Raw genomic sequence first — 14,266 nt, forward strand, 5'->3', positions numbered from 1 at the left:
TGTGAGCCAGGACCCAGCGTCACATGTATCTTTTAATCATATAATGAAATACTGGCAGCTGTACTTCCTGTATTTGTGGGTTTGGCATCTGAGAATTCAACTAACATTTTTTTTTAGAACCTGTCTCTGGGCCTGGGCGCTGTCCCTGAGCTCTTCAGCTCAAGGCTAGTACTCTACCACTTGAGCCACAGTGCCACTTCCGGTTTTCTGGTGGCTTATTGGAGCTAAAAAGCTCACAGACTTTCCTGCCTGAGCTGGCTATGAACTGCAATTCTCAGATCTCAGACTTTTTTTTTTTGGCCAGTTCTGGGTCTTGAACTCAGGGCCTGGGCACTGTCCCTGAGTTTCTTTTGCTCAAGGCTAGCACTCTACCTCTTGAGCCACAGGGCCACTTCAGGCTTTTTCTGTATATGTGGTACTGAGGATCGAACCCAGGGCTTCATGTCTGTGAGGTACCACTGAGCCATATTCCCAGCCCCTCAGATTCCCTAGTAGCTATGATTACAGGTGTGAACCACCCTTTGTCTGTATTCAACATGTACTCAAGCTTTTGTTTCTTGTTGTTTGTAAACAATACAAGACAACCATTCACATCACATGAGCCTAACATAAAGGAGATGATGTCAGTCGTGCAGGAGGATGTGATGGGACAAATGCAGATACTACACCATTTTATTCTAAAGAATGGTTTGACTACCCCAAATTTGGCATCCCAGAATTTCTAGAACCAATTCTCTGAGGATACCTAGGATAATGTGGATTTCCATGCTTGCCCTTCATTTACATGTACATGAGTATGTACATATGCTTCCCCGCCATCATAAGAGCAGCATCTCAGTCTAAGTTTCCACAGTACATCACTTCAGCAGCTATTTGAAATACTACAGTTTAAAATCATCTATGATGCTTTCACTAAAATCCAACCTCACATCATAAGAAGTTACTCACAGCTTGTTCTTTTCGCTTGCTTCCCCCAGTCCCATGCGGGCTCTGGTAGTACTCCTTTCTAGTGGTGGCTCATCTTTTCTGGCATCTAATCCAGCCTCAGGAGGCCAGACCCCCCCAGGGCACTTGCTTGTGGAGGCCAGGGCTTGCCTCTTGGCCTCCACTCCCTGTGGCTCCTCTGGCTAAGGTCACCTAAGGCCACAAGCTTTCCTAAACAGTATTTTATTGTTCCAAAGGAAGGAAACAGAGGATCACCCTGGAATCTGAGAGCCGGTATAAAGATCCCCAGCGGGCAACTCTGCCTCGTGAGAGCTTTTCTGGGGAAAGCTCTGCCTTGTTGTGTTGTATTTTGTTTTCAAATATGGAATGCTTCAAAAACCTGTGAATTGCCGGGCGCTGGTGGCTCACGCCTGTAATCCTAGCTACTCAGGAGGCTGAGATCTGAGGATTGCGGTTCAAAGCCAGCCCGGGCAGGAGAGACTGTGAGACTCCTATCTCCAATAAACCACCAGAAAAACTGGAAGTGGCGCTGTAGCTCAAGTGGTAGAGCGCTCGCCTTGAGCTGAAGAGCTGAGGGACAGCGCCCAGGCCCAGAGTTCAAGCCCCATGACCGACAAAAAAAAAAAAAAAACAAACTTGTGAATTATCTTGGTGCAGGAGCCAAGCTAATCTTTGCTATATTGTATCATAATTTTAGTGTATGTGTCTGTGAAGTAAGCACTTTAAAAAAATAAACAGTTGTACTAAGTAGAATAGGTGCTAGTGGCTCATGCCTGTAATCCTAGCTACTCAAGAAGCTGAGATCTGAGGATCACAGTTCAAAGCCAGCCCAGACAAGAAAGCCCATGAGATTTTTTTTTTTTTGTCAGTATTGGGGCTTGAACTCTGGGCCTGAACGCTGTCCCTCAGCTCTTCAGCTCAAGGCAAGCACTCTACCACTTGAGCCACCGGTGGCTGCCCATGAGATTATTACCTCCAATTAACTACCAAAAAGCCAGAAATGGAGCTGTGGCTCAAATGATAAGAGTGCTAGCCTTGAACAAAGATGCTCAGGGATAGCACCCAAATGCTGGGTTCAAAGCTGGGCGCTGGTGGCTCATGCCTGTAATCCTAGCTACTCAGGAGGCTGAGATCTGAGGATCGCAGTTCACAGCCAGCCCAGGCAGGAAAGTCCGTGAGACTCGTATCTCCAATAAACCATTAGAAAACCGGAAGTGGCGCTGTGGCTCAAGTGGTAGAGCACTCACCTTGAGTTGAAGAGGGCAGGGACAGCTCCCAAGCCCAGAGTTCAAGCCCCATGACCGACCAAAAAAAAAAAAAAAGAAAAAAGAGGGTTGGGAAGGTGGCTCAGTGGTAGAGCACTTGCCTTGCCTTGCATGTATGAGGCCCTGGGTTCAATTCCTCAGCATCACATAAACAAAAAGAAAAAAGCCGGAAGTGGTGCTGTGGCTCAAGTGGTAGAGCGTTAGCCTTGAGCAGAAGAGCTGAGGGACAGCGCCCAGGCCCAGAGTTCAGGCCCCACAACCGGACCCCTCCCCCCCCAAAAAGAGAGAGAAACTAAATGCTGGGTTCAAGCTTCAGGATTGGTACACACACACTTGTACAAAGTGGTCACAATTCCATAAGTCAGGCTATGAGAACAGTGCTTCTTGGTCAATGTCACCCCTTCCTTTGTTTTCCCACATGTTCACCATCCCACCTACACCTTTCCCTCCCCTCAAGTTTACAGTTCATTTTTTACATAATGCATATTGAATATAAGGACTACATTTGGTCACCCTTTCTCCCTCCATTCCTGTGCCCTCTTCCCCTCCCCACCTCCCAAAACATGTTTCCACTTCCTGATACTCATTTTGATAAGCAGTATATTTGTTGCTCAGAGGAGTTCCACCTGAGGGTCCCTGACCTATGCAGACCCTCCTTCAGTCACCTTGTTTGTGTGTATATGCATAGTGCCTGTGTGTGTTAGCACACATATTTGTATTTTAGATCTAGCGTCTACATGTGAGAGACAACATGAGCCATTTGCCTCTCCGAGGCTGGCTTACTTCACTTAGCATGATCCATTCATTTGTCTGCAAATGACATAATCTTACTGCTTTTTTTTTTTTTGGTGGGTCCTGCGGTTTGAACTCTGGGCCTGGGCGCTGTCCCTCAGCTCTTCAGCTCAAGGCTAGCACTCTACCATTTTAGCCACAGTGCCACTTATGATTTTCTGGTGGTTTTATCAGAGATCAGAATCTCATGGACTTTCTTGCCCGGGCTGGCTTTGAACTGTGATCCTCAGATTTCAGCCTCCTGAGTAGCTAGGATTATAGGTGTGAGCCATCAGCACTTGGCTAATCTTACTGTTTCTAATGGATGAGTAAGATTCCATGTGTAGGGGCTGGGAAGGTGGCTCAGTGGTAGAGCGCTTGCCTTGCATGCATGAGGACCTGGGTTCGATTCCTCAGCACCACATAAGCAGGAAAAAAAAAGCCGGAAGTGGCGCTGTGGCTCAAGTGGTAGAGCACTCGCCTTGAGCTGAAGAGCTGAGGGACAGCGCCCAGGCCCAGAGTTCAAGCCCCACGACCGGACCCAAAAAAAAAAAAAAAAGATTCCATGTGTACAGGTACCATATTTTCTTAATACATTCATCTATTTTAAGGCAGCTGGGCTGTTTCCATAACTTGGCTATTGTAAATAGCGCAGCAATAAACCTGGATGTGCAAGTATCTTTACCGTATCCTGACTGGTAGATGCCTAAAAGTGGTATGGCTGGGTCACAGAGAAATTCTGTTTATTTCAGGGGGGGGAGTTGGGTGCTAGTCTTGGGGACTGAACTCAGGGCATGAGGGATGTCCCTGAGCTTTTTTTTGTTCAAGGCCAGCACTCTTTCACTTGAGCCTCAGCTCCAGATTCACCTTTCTGGTGGTTAATTGGAGGTAAGAGTATCACAGACATTCCTGCCAGGGTTGGCTTCAAACCATGATCCTCAGATCTCAGTACTCTTTCTCAGTGTCTAAGATTACAGGCATGAGACATAATTATGTCACCCAGCTTCTCAATGTTGTATTTGCCTTGTTTTGAGCACAGGACAGAACAAAGCAAAGAAAGGAGCAGACAGACCTCAGAGTGGGACAGCACATGCGTACAGCAGGGTCCTGCTTGAGGAAGGCTGGGGGAGAGGAGGGGGGCGGGAGGGCGTGTCAGCCTACAGTGGCCTTTATTCCCTGGGACTTCCCTTCTGTTTATAACTGTGTTCTCGGTAGGTGAGGGGCCAGGAAAATGCCTTCCTGTGGCACACGGTCCTGCACTATATGCTTGGTAACTCACAAAGCACCATGGTGCTGTGGCCATGGACCTGAAGAACTACAAAGCATATGTGAACTACAGAAGAGACCCTCAGATTAGCTTTCAAAATAGTCTACATACCTCGAATTAGCTCATAAATATTCATGTCCATAAGTTCACATATTAGTGCAAGAGAACCAGATTTTCTGTCACTGAAGAAGAAAGCAAGTTTTAAGTTCTTTTGTCCTAAGCAGAAAATAGAATCAAATATCTAATTTAGTTGTGCATATTTCTAGTAAACATAAGGAATTCCCACACCAATGAAGGCTGCTATGTAGTTATTAGAATAGTAGAGGATTTGATTTTTAAAATAATATTCCAGCTAAAATTACTTTAAAATACTGCTTTAAGCAAAATTCTAGAATCCCTTTAAATATCTATCTATAAATCTATATTTATAGGTATATAGAATTAGTTGCCAGCAGAAAGAAGAAAAGAGGTTTGCATGTTCAGTTTGAATTTACTTAAATCACTGCACGTGCTGGAGAAAACTGACAGTGGGGAGCACACTCCAGACGAGGAGCCCGCGTCCCACGCGAGGCCGGCACAGAGCACTCAGGCCTGAGCACAGACCACTGTGGGTCCTCAGAGTCTGCAAGGGGACCACGGGAGACTCTGTGAAGGATATGTGGATTTAAGTCTGCAATGTCTCATCCTCTGGTGAAAATCTCCCATGCCTCAGTGGGCAGAGACCGGAGTCCTGTAGCTGATTTAACAGCCCAGCTCCCGCAGAGCCGCCACACAGCTTCCACAGCCAGGAGCAAGGCGCTCCTCCCGTGTCAGCACGCCCCGCAGCCCCACTCCCTGCTGGGGAGCCTGCGAGGGGTGGGTGTGCACAGCAGAGCTGCTGTGGGCCAGCCCATGGGCCAGGGCGGTGCCCTCGGATGGTGCACAGTGCCTTCTTGCTTAGTAGGTAAATGTTATGGAAACTGTTCTATAATTAGAACAGAAATGGAAACTGCCCAGAAATGACATCAATGATTGTTAGAAAGGCTATGAAAATGGCCAAGTCGAGGCTAGCAGGACAAGGAGAGATGCAAGGCCCCCAGAATACCAGTAAGTTGTGCTGCCCTACAAGGACATCGCCTCTTGGAAGCCCGGAGGGCGTTTATGACTAGGCTCACCTACACAGAGCCACTGTGATGCTGCAGGACCAGCAAATACGCTGTGTCTAACCACGGTGTCCTTTTTTCTTTTTCTTTTTGTTATTGGTCATAGAGCCTGAGCTCTGAGTGTGGGTGCTGCCCCTCAGTTCTTCAGCTAGTGCTCTAGCTCTTGAGCCACAGCACCACTTCTGGCTTTTTCTGCTTATGTGGTACTGAGGAATCGAACCCAGGGCCTCATGCATGCAAGGCAAGCACTCTACCACTGAGCCACCTTCCCAGCCTCACAGTGTCCTTAAGGAGAGAACTGCTACAGTGAGATCACTTTTCAAGCTCCAAAATACTTACAAAACCACTTCGTATAGTGTGAGGATGTTGGGGTGCGGGTTCAGGCGCCTCAGGGCTTGAATCTCCCGCAGACTGTTCACTTGATCAATGCTATTGTATAGGTAAAAACAGATACTTTGTTTACAATTAGGTCAACTTTAACACTAGTTATTAAAGCATGTTCATTAATTTCACTAATATTCCAAACAAGTTAAATCGGATTTTATTTTCCTATGAGAAACTGAACTAAAGCTTATTTCTTATTTTTGCCCATCTAATATCATAAAAGAATCTTAGGTAGTTTCTTTTACTACATATTAATAAGCAGAAATAGATACAAAGATTTACAATTACATTATTAGTATTTATTAATAATTAAGATTAGGGGCTGGAAATGTGGCTCAGTGGTAGAGTGCTTGCCTTGCATGCATGAGGCCCTGGGTTCAATTTCTCAGCACCACATAAGCAGAAAAAGCTGGAAGTGGCACTGTGGCTCAAGTGGTAGAGTGCTAGCCTTGAAGAGTTGGGGGACAGTGACCAAGCCCAGAGTTCAGGCCCCACCGACAAAAACAAAGAAAGAAACAGAATTTTTAGTTCCAGGAGCAGACCCATTCCCCTTCTCTTTATTTATTTGTTTACATTTTATTTTATTTTTTTGCCAGTGCTGGGGCTTGAACTCAGGGTCTGGGTGCTATCCCTGAGCCTTTTTGTGCTCAAGGCTAATGTTCTACCACTAGTGCCACAACACCACTTCTGGCTTTTTTAAGTAGTTTATTAGAGATAAGAGTCTCATGAGGACTTTTTTGCCGGGGATGGCTTCCAACCCTGATCCTCACATCTCAGCCTCCTGAGTAGCTAGGATTATAGGCATGAACTATAGGTGCCAGGCTGGAACATTCTTTTTATTTTTTATTTTTTTTTTGTCGGTCATGGGGCTTGAACTCTGGGGCCTGGGCGCTGTCCCTCAGCTCTTCAGCTCAAAGCGAGTGCTCTACCACTTGAGCCACAGCGCCACTTCCGGTTTTCTGGTGGTTTATTGGAGATAGGCGTCTCACGGTCTCTCCTGCCCGGGCTGGCTTTGAACCGCGATCCTCAGATCTCAGCCTCCTGAGTAGCTAGGATTACAGGCGTGAGCCACCAGCGCCCGGCTACATTCTTTTTATTGTATCAATATATTATCTTCTTCACAACTAATTAAATTGCAAAAGCAACTAATACAATTAGATTACGGTCTGATTCATAAAAACCTACGATATAACACAACTGTTGTAAGGCTTTCACAACTCAAAATTATTGTAACATTGATGGTATTATAATACACTTGAATGTGAGGAAAATGCCAGTGTAATAGATAGGCCAGGGCTGGGAATGTGGCTTAGTGATAGAGGGCTTGCCTAGCATGCATGAGGCCCTAGGTTCAATTCCTCAGTACCACATAATCAGAAAAAGCCAGAAGGGGCACTGTGGCTCAAGTGGTAGAGAGCTAGCCTTGAGCAAAAGAAGCTCAGGGACAGTGCCCAGGCCCTCAGCTTAAGCCCCAGGACTGGCTAAATAAATAAATAAATAAAAATTCCATTAGCCAATAATCCTTACTGTCCAAGGAAATCTGATTGTCCCTTATGTGTCATGGAATGAATAAATGTTCCGAGCAAGGCCAAGGCCCATGTACTCATTAAAGGTGCGTGTGTCGTCTTTGGTGTCAGCTGCGCTCCCACATGGCACTTAATATAAAGAACATTTATCTTTTAAATATTTAATTCTTATATGGACTTACTTCCATGAGACTTTAGTGCTGGTTCTGTGACTGAGGTTGGTTAAGCAGAATTATCCAGGGATGCTTAAATACAATGTACAGATTGGGCTAATAGGAGATCAGCTTCCATGGAGGTACTATTAACAGTGTATGTTCTTTCTGAAATTTAGTTCCATGTTTGTAACAGGAGCTATGAATGTATTTGCATACTGTGATGCAATGAGATGAATTTTTTTTTTTGGGGGGTGGGTCCGGTCATGGGGCCTGAACTCTGGACCTGGTCTCTCTCCCTCAGCTCTTCAGCTCAAGGCTAGCACTCTACCACTTGAGCCACAGCACCACTTCCGGCTTTTTTCTTTTTGCTTATGTGGTGCTGAGGAATCGAACCCAGGGCTTCAGGCATGCAAGGCAAGCGCTCTACCACTGAGCCACCTTCCCAGCCGAGATGAATTTTTTTTTTTAGTGTAAACTTGGTTCAAATCCTTGCACTCTTTGTATTTGTTTCAAAGATTTTTTATTTCTTGGCTCTACCACTGGAGCCACAGCACCACTTCTGGTTTTCTGGTGGTTAACTGGAGATAAGAGTCTCATGGACTTTCTTCCCTGGGCTGGCTTTGAACTGCAATCCTCAGATCTCAGCCTCCTGAGTAGCTAGGATTACAAGCATAAGCCACTGGTGCCCGGCTACCTAATTTTTTATGTAAACTCATTAAATCCAAAAAGGAAAATAAAAGTCAATATAAAAACAAAAAGGCACATGCATGTTGGGTATCAGTGTGCCCGCAGGCCTACCTGTCAAAGTGCTGCTTCATTTGCTTGCATGCGTAGTAGTTTCCGTCTCTTAGGCTCTGCATCTTCATAACTTCAGAAAATGTTCCCTCTCCTATTTTGCCAATTGCTTTATAGTCTATAATTTAAAATAATTAGAAAAAAGTTTGATATATTTTATATCACTTCCCATCGAGTGATGATATATTTGATATCATTTCGCAGCATATGCTGAGCACGGTTCTCTGGTTCACTGTCTTCCCATAAGGAGAAACCATGTTGCATGGCACCCCAAAGATCCCTGCTTGCCCCCCCACTCTCCCGCCGCTCTGCTTAAGCAGGAACTACCCCACTGGACTCTGCCGGCGATGAGAGGCCCAGCCACCGCGCAGGGCTGGCGAGGGCAGGGCCTCAGCTGTGGCACTGGATAGGTGCCACACGGCCACCGGAAGCCTCTGAGCATCTGCCGTCTTCACCCCTGTCCCACAGAGCACCCACTCAGCAACGGTTGCCTGCAAGTCTCACAGGCCTCACTTTCTGAAAGTTGCGTGGCTTGGCCACCACCATCACGCGGGCCGCAAGCCTCCAGTTCCCTCCTCCCGGTGGAGGGGCATCCAGACAATGACGGGCACAGGGGAGAAGTGCGCCTTCCTACCCGGAAGCGGCAGGCGTGGAGAGCCCTGCCAGCAAAAGTCCTGTGGGCTGCATAGATTCCATACCCCAAAGAATAGGAGAAGAAACGGCAGAACACGATGGCAGAGAGTGGGCCCGTGCACCTTCCAGTGGGTGTGGACCCGCAAGGCTGGAGAGACTCGGTGGCAGAGCGCTGGGTAGCCCGTCAAGGTCCCGAGTTCAAGAGGGAAGAGCAGGGCTGAGGGAGGGGTGGACTGCTGTAGGACTCGGGCGGGTGGGGGGGAGCTGAGCAGATGGCTAGGTTAGGGAAAGTCAGACGTAAGGTGTACAGGTGGAAGCCAGCCTGGAGCACCCGCGCAGGCAGCGCTGAGATGCTTCCCAGCCCCGGCCTCGCTGCATCCTCGAGACAATGAAGTCCTAAAGCTAGGAAAGGATGATTTTCTGGTGAATCTTGAAAATAACCTGGCCAGTCCCGGCTCTGGACCTCTCGCTCTTCAGTCCTACGGCACTCGCACATCCTCACAAATGGCTAGGGAACAGCTTGGGCAAATGTTTGCGTCTTCTCCAAAGTCAACACTGAGGAAAGCTCAGCGGGCCCCGTGCCTTTGCTAGGCTCTGCCTGACTTACATAGTACCCAGCCAAGGGATGGCCGCCGGCGCCACCGGGGAACAACACCACACTTCTCCTTCGACTTGGCAGTATCCTCAGTCCAAGAGGACTGAGATCAGTCTGTGGGGGCTGGGAACGTGGCTCAGTGGTAGAGTGCTTGCCTAGCATGCATGAAGCTGGGTTCGATTCCTCACTACCACATTAAAAGAAAGAAAAAAAGAAAAGGCCAGATGTGGCTCAAGTGTAAAAAAAGTTCAGGGACATCGCCCAGGCCCTGAGTTCAAGCCCTGGGACTGGCAAAAAAAAAAAGAGGTCATTCTGTGTGCAGATTGGCATCCAGAGTAGGCCAGACGTGGCCCTGCCTGGAAAGGTCCATTTGCAGATCAGTGGCTGTGGCTGGTGTCTAGCAGATGTATTTCAGGACTTTCCAGCACTTCCTCTGTGGTAAGGAAGGCCCACCGTCCCCGAGCCGCCTGTGAGGCCATGCACGTCTGCTGCCGTTCCAGGCAGAGCGCGCTGCCTTCGCGGCTTCCCTGGGGAGTGAGGAGCAGACTTGGCAGGACTGCAAGCGCTCTCTGCCTCACTCCTTCTGGACTTCGCCCTAGGCGTCCTGCCCCTTTGCTGACCAGGCTGGATCCTTCCATCGCAGTAAGTCCCACAGAGGCGAGTACAACTGTATGCTCAGTCCCAGGAGTCCTAGCCCGTGGTGCCTCTACTACAGCCTAAACAGATGAAACGCACATGATAATAGGCCTAAACTCCATGGCTGTGGCTAAAGCTGGGCTAGAACCAGGCACTGTGCAAGCACTGCCAGCACGCACTAATGACTCCAAACACACCCACTCGCCTCATTGTAGGTCCTTTCCTCATAAAAGAAAAGGGGTTAGCCAAATGCTGTCATCCTAGATACTCAGGAGGAGATCTGCCGATCATGGTTCAAAGCTGCCCAGGCAGGAGAGTCCATAAGACTTTTTTTTTTTTTTTTGGCCAGTCATGGGGCTTGACATCTGGGCCTGAACACTGTCCCTCAGCTCTTCAGCTCAAGACAAGCGCTCTACCACTTGAGCCACAGCACCACTTCCAGTTTTCTGAGTGATTTATTGGAAGTAAGAGTCTCACAGACTTTCCTGCCCGGGCTGGCTTTGAACCTCGATCCTCAGATCTCAGCCTCCTGAGTAGCTAGGATTACAGGAGTGAGCCACTCTTATCTCCAATGAAGCACCAGAAAATCAGAAGTGGCTCTGTGGCTCAAAGTGGCAGAACACTAGCCTTGAGCAAAAGAGCTCAGTGACAGTGCTCAGACCCTGAGTTCAAGCCCCATGATCAACAACAACAACAAAAAAAAAGAAAGAAAGAAAGAAAAAGAGGTTAGAGAGAACTGTTAGATAATATTAGATGATACTGTGTTTAGATCATATTAAGGGTCCACTCACTAAGTGTGTAATGCAATGTGTAATACATGCACACTAACGATGCTCTGGATTCCGGTCTCAAAGGACAGACCTGGTACACCTTTGGGCACGTCTCCCCTCTTGTGTGGATGCCCATCCTTTGTTAGCAAACTGCTCCCGTTTTGCTGCTCCTTTCCCCACGGCCAAAAGATTCTTGGGAAGATGTCTGTTCTCACTTGCGTCCCGGACAACTTGCTAAGTGACTCAAGGTGACAGGTCAGGCGCCTCATCTCATGGCTCTACGCAGGGGTCCACACTGTTCTCTGCACAAAACCCTTTCTCCATGTCCATCTATTAAAAGGCTGGACATGTCCCACCACACAGAGTGACCACTCCCTTCACCTCCCAGGTCAGACCATCTCTAGAAATCATGTGATCCTCAGATCACAAACTGCCCAAGAGAATTTTTTTTCCTAATTATATACTATGAAATTAAGCATAGGTGATTCATTCATAGCTAATTTCACATTCCAGGAAACACAAAAATAAACAAAGCCACAGAATACTTACCTTGAATGCCCAAAGGCCCAAATAATTTTTTAAAACAAAGTTCATTCTAAGTAGCTTATCATACGTCCTGTGCCTTTTATTTTTAGTGCTGGGGATGGAACCTAGGACCTCACACACGCTAAATAAGCATGCTACCACTGAGCCACACCCCCAACCCAACGTACCATTTTTTCAAATTAATTTTTAAATTTAAAGAAAAAAATGTGGAGACTAAGTAGAGAACTCCCACCGCCCTGCACCTGCTTCCTCTATTATCAGCATCTTCTACATGGCCCCTTTGTCATGGTGAACAAGCCACCTTTGGTGGATTATTATCAACTAAAGCCCGTACTGCATTCTGAGTTCCTTCATTCTCACTCACTGGGCCATCTCAGGATTCTGTTCAGGACTTACAGCACTCAAGTCTGGGGGAGTGCCCTTCAAAAGGGCACATATAAAGGTTGCTCCTGGCCACACTACTGCAAGTACTGTGGCTCCTTAGGGGCAGGTCAAACCCGGCATCCTCAGGTGCTTCGGGAGTGGGCTCGTCAGTCCTTTCTTTCCACTTCCTGCTTGAGGTGGCTGAATTCATTCCAACCATGGGCTCAGCTTACCTGAGGCATAAACAAGTGGGGCTGCCTCATGTTAGCCTTAAACCTCCAGCATCATGAGTCAAAATACACCTCTGCAGAGCACCAGCGGCTCACACCTGTCATCCTAGCTAGCCCATGACAGGCAAAAAAGAAAAAAAAATGACCAGGTATTTGGTATAGTGCTACAAAGCTCACAGAAACAAATAAAACAGTCAGCATGACTCATTAGGCTGGCTATCTATCTATAGTCAGTACCTGGATCTGAACTCAAGGCCTCCTGCTTGCTCAGCTGGTACTCCCTCACTTGAGCCGTGCCAGCTTTTTGTTGGTTGTTTGATGGTGATGGAGCCTCCTAGACTGTTCTGCCTGGGCTGGCGTTAAGCCCGACGCGCTGGATCTCAGCCTTCTGAGTAACCAGGATTGCGGATAGGAGTCACCTGCACCAAGCTTTGGACTCCTCTTTTGTCTTAGTTCCCTCGATTTTCCCTGCTTTGGTGACAATGACAGTTATCACTTGAGCAGAAGTCAAGTGTTTGCAGAACACCCTCTGTCAGAATCACCTACTTTTTTCCTTGTCATCAGAGCACCTGTTATCAACGAGGCATAGCTGCTACTGCCCGCCGGGGTCCCAAGGCCACTATTCCATACCTTCCTCTGGAAGGCCCTCACTGCACAGCTCCTCTCAAGAGTGAGGTGCTGCCCGGGGCTGGTGGCTCACGCCTGTAACCCTAGCTACTCAGGAGGCTGAGATCTGAGGATTGTGGCTCAAAGCCAGCCTGGGCAGGAAAATCCATAAGACTCTTATCTCCAATTAACCAACAGAAAAACTGTAAGTGATTCTGTGGCTCAAGTGGTAGAGCGCTCGCTTTAAGCTGATGAGCTGAGGGACAGCGCTCAGGCTCAGAGTTCAAGCCCCACAACCAACCAAAACAAAACAAAACAAGTTACTACAGCTAGGGGCCAGGAACTCATGCCTGTAATCCTAGCTACTCAGGAGGCTGAGATCTGAGAATTGATCATGGTTCAAAGCCAGTCTAGGCAGGAAAATCTCCAGGAGACTCTTATCTCCAGATAATCACCAGAAAACCAGAAGTGGTACTGTGGCTCAAACTGGTAGAGTGCTAGCCTTAAGCAAAAGGACTCAGGGACAGTGCACAGGTTCTGAGTTCAAGCCCTGTGACCAACAAGGGGGGCAGGGAGAATAAGGTGCTATCTACTGTATCTGAATTGCAAGAGATAACTGTAAAAAAATTACTACAGCCCGGCACTGGTGGCTCACGCCTGTAATCCTAGCTACTCAGGAGGCTAAGATCTGAAGATCATAGTTCAAACCCAGCCGAGGCCAAAAAAAAAAGTCCCTGAGAAGTGCTGGGAAGGTGGCTCAGTGGTAGAGTGCTTGCCTTGCATGCATGAGGCCCTGGGTTTGATTCCTCAGCACCACATATGCAGAAAAAGCTGGAAGTGGCACTGTGGCTCAAGTGGTAGAGGACTAGCCTTGAGTTGAAGAGCTGAGGGACAGCGCCCAGGCCCAGAGTTCAGGCCCCACAACCAACAACAAAAAAAAAGTCCCTGAGGGACTTTTATCTCCAACTAACCACTCAAAAACCAGAAATGGAGCTGTGGCTCAATGTGGTAGAGCACCAGCCTTGAGCAAGAGAACTCAGGGACAGTGCCCAGGCCCTGAGTTCAAGCCCCAGGACAAAAAAAAAAAAAAGTTACTAGAAATTAGTAGGCAAATATGACTCCTTTGGAGGTTTTGGAGTCTGTGAGAGGGGAGGCCAGCATATATTGAAGGAAGCACACACAGTTAAACCTTCCTATAAGCTGAAGAACTGGGCCATGGCTCCCTTCTGAGAGGAAACTGCTGTACTTGTTTTCCCTACAAACCTCTGACCCACATACAACCTCACAAGGGAGAAATGTTGGCAAGGGGGAAATTATCAGAAAAGAAAAAGTAAGCTATCTGACAAGCATGTACCTGCATACCAGGTGCTGACTCATGATAAAAATACTAGGAAGGTATGGGGCTGGGAAGGTGGCTCAGTGGTACAGTGCTTGCCTTGCATGCATGAGGCCTTGGGTTCCATTCCTCAGCACCACATAAGCAGAAAAAGCTGGAAGTGGCGCTGTGGCCCAGAGTTCAGGCCCCATGACTGGCAAAAAAAAAAAAATACTGGGAAGGTAGCTCAGTGGTAGAGGGCTTGCTAGCACACATGAAGCCCTGGGTTCCATTCCTCAGCACCACATACACAGAAAAAGCT

At 47.7% G+C, this 14,266-nt stretch overlaps 1 protein-coding gene across 1 annotated transcript in view; it reads right to left on the reverse strand.

Moving 5' to 3' along the window:
- Positions 1–14,266, reverse strand: part of Mok (MOK protein kinase) — a 36,467-nt gene that overhangs the window by 16,466 nt on the left and 5,735 nt on the right. Inside the window, exons 2-4 of the mRNA XM_042696892.1 lie at positions 8,254–8,368; positions 5,730–5,819; positions 4,360–4,430 (exon numbers count right to left, since the gene is read on the reverse strand). Coding sequence (XP_042552826.1) covers positions 4,360–4,430; positions 5,730–5,819; positions 8,254–8,368 — 276 coding nt within the window. The remainder of the gene's footprint in view (positions 1–4,359; positions 4,431–5,729; positions 5,820–8,253; positions 8,369–14,266) is intronic.

Source organism: Dipodomys spectabilis, unplaced genomic scaffold, assembly GCF_019054845.1.
Source record: "Dipodomys spectabilis isolate Male_0828 unplaced genomic scaffold, ASM1905484v1 ptg000212l, whole genome shotgun sequence".
NCBI classification, from domain to species: Eukaryota; Metazoa; Chordata; class Mammalia; order Rodentia; family Heteromyidae; genus Dipodomys; species Dipodomys spectabilis.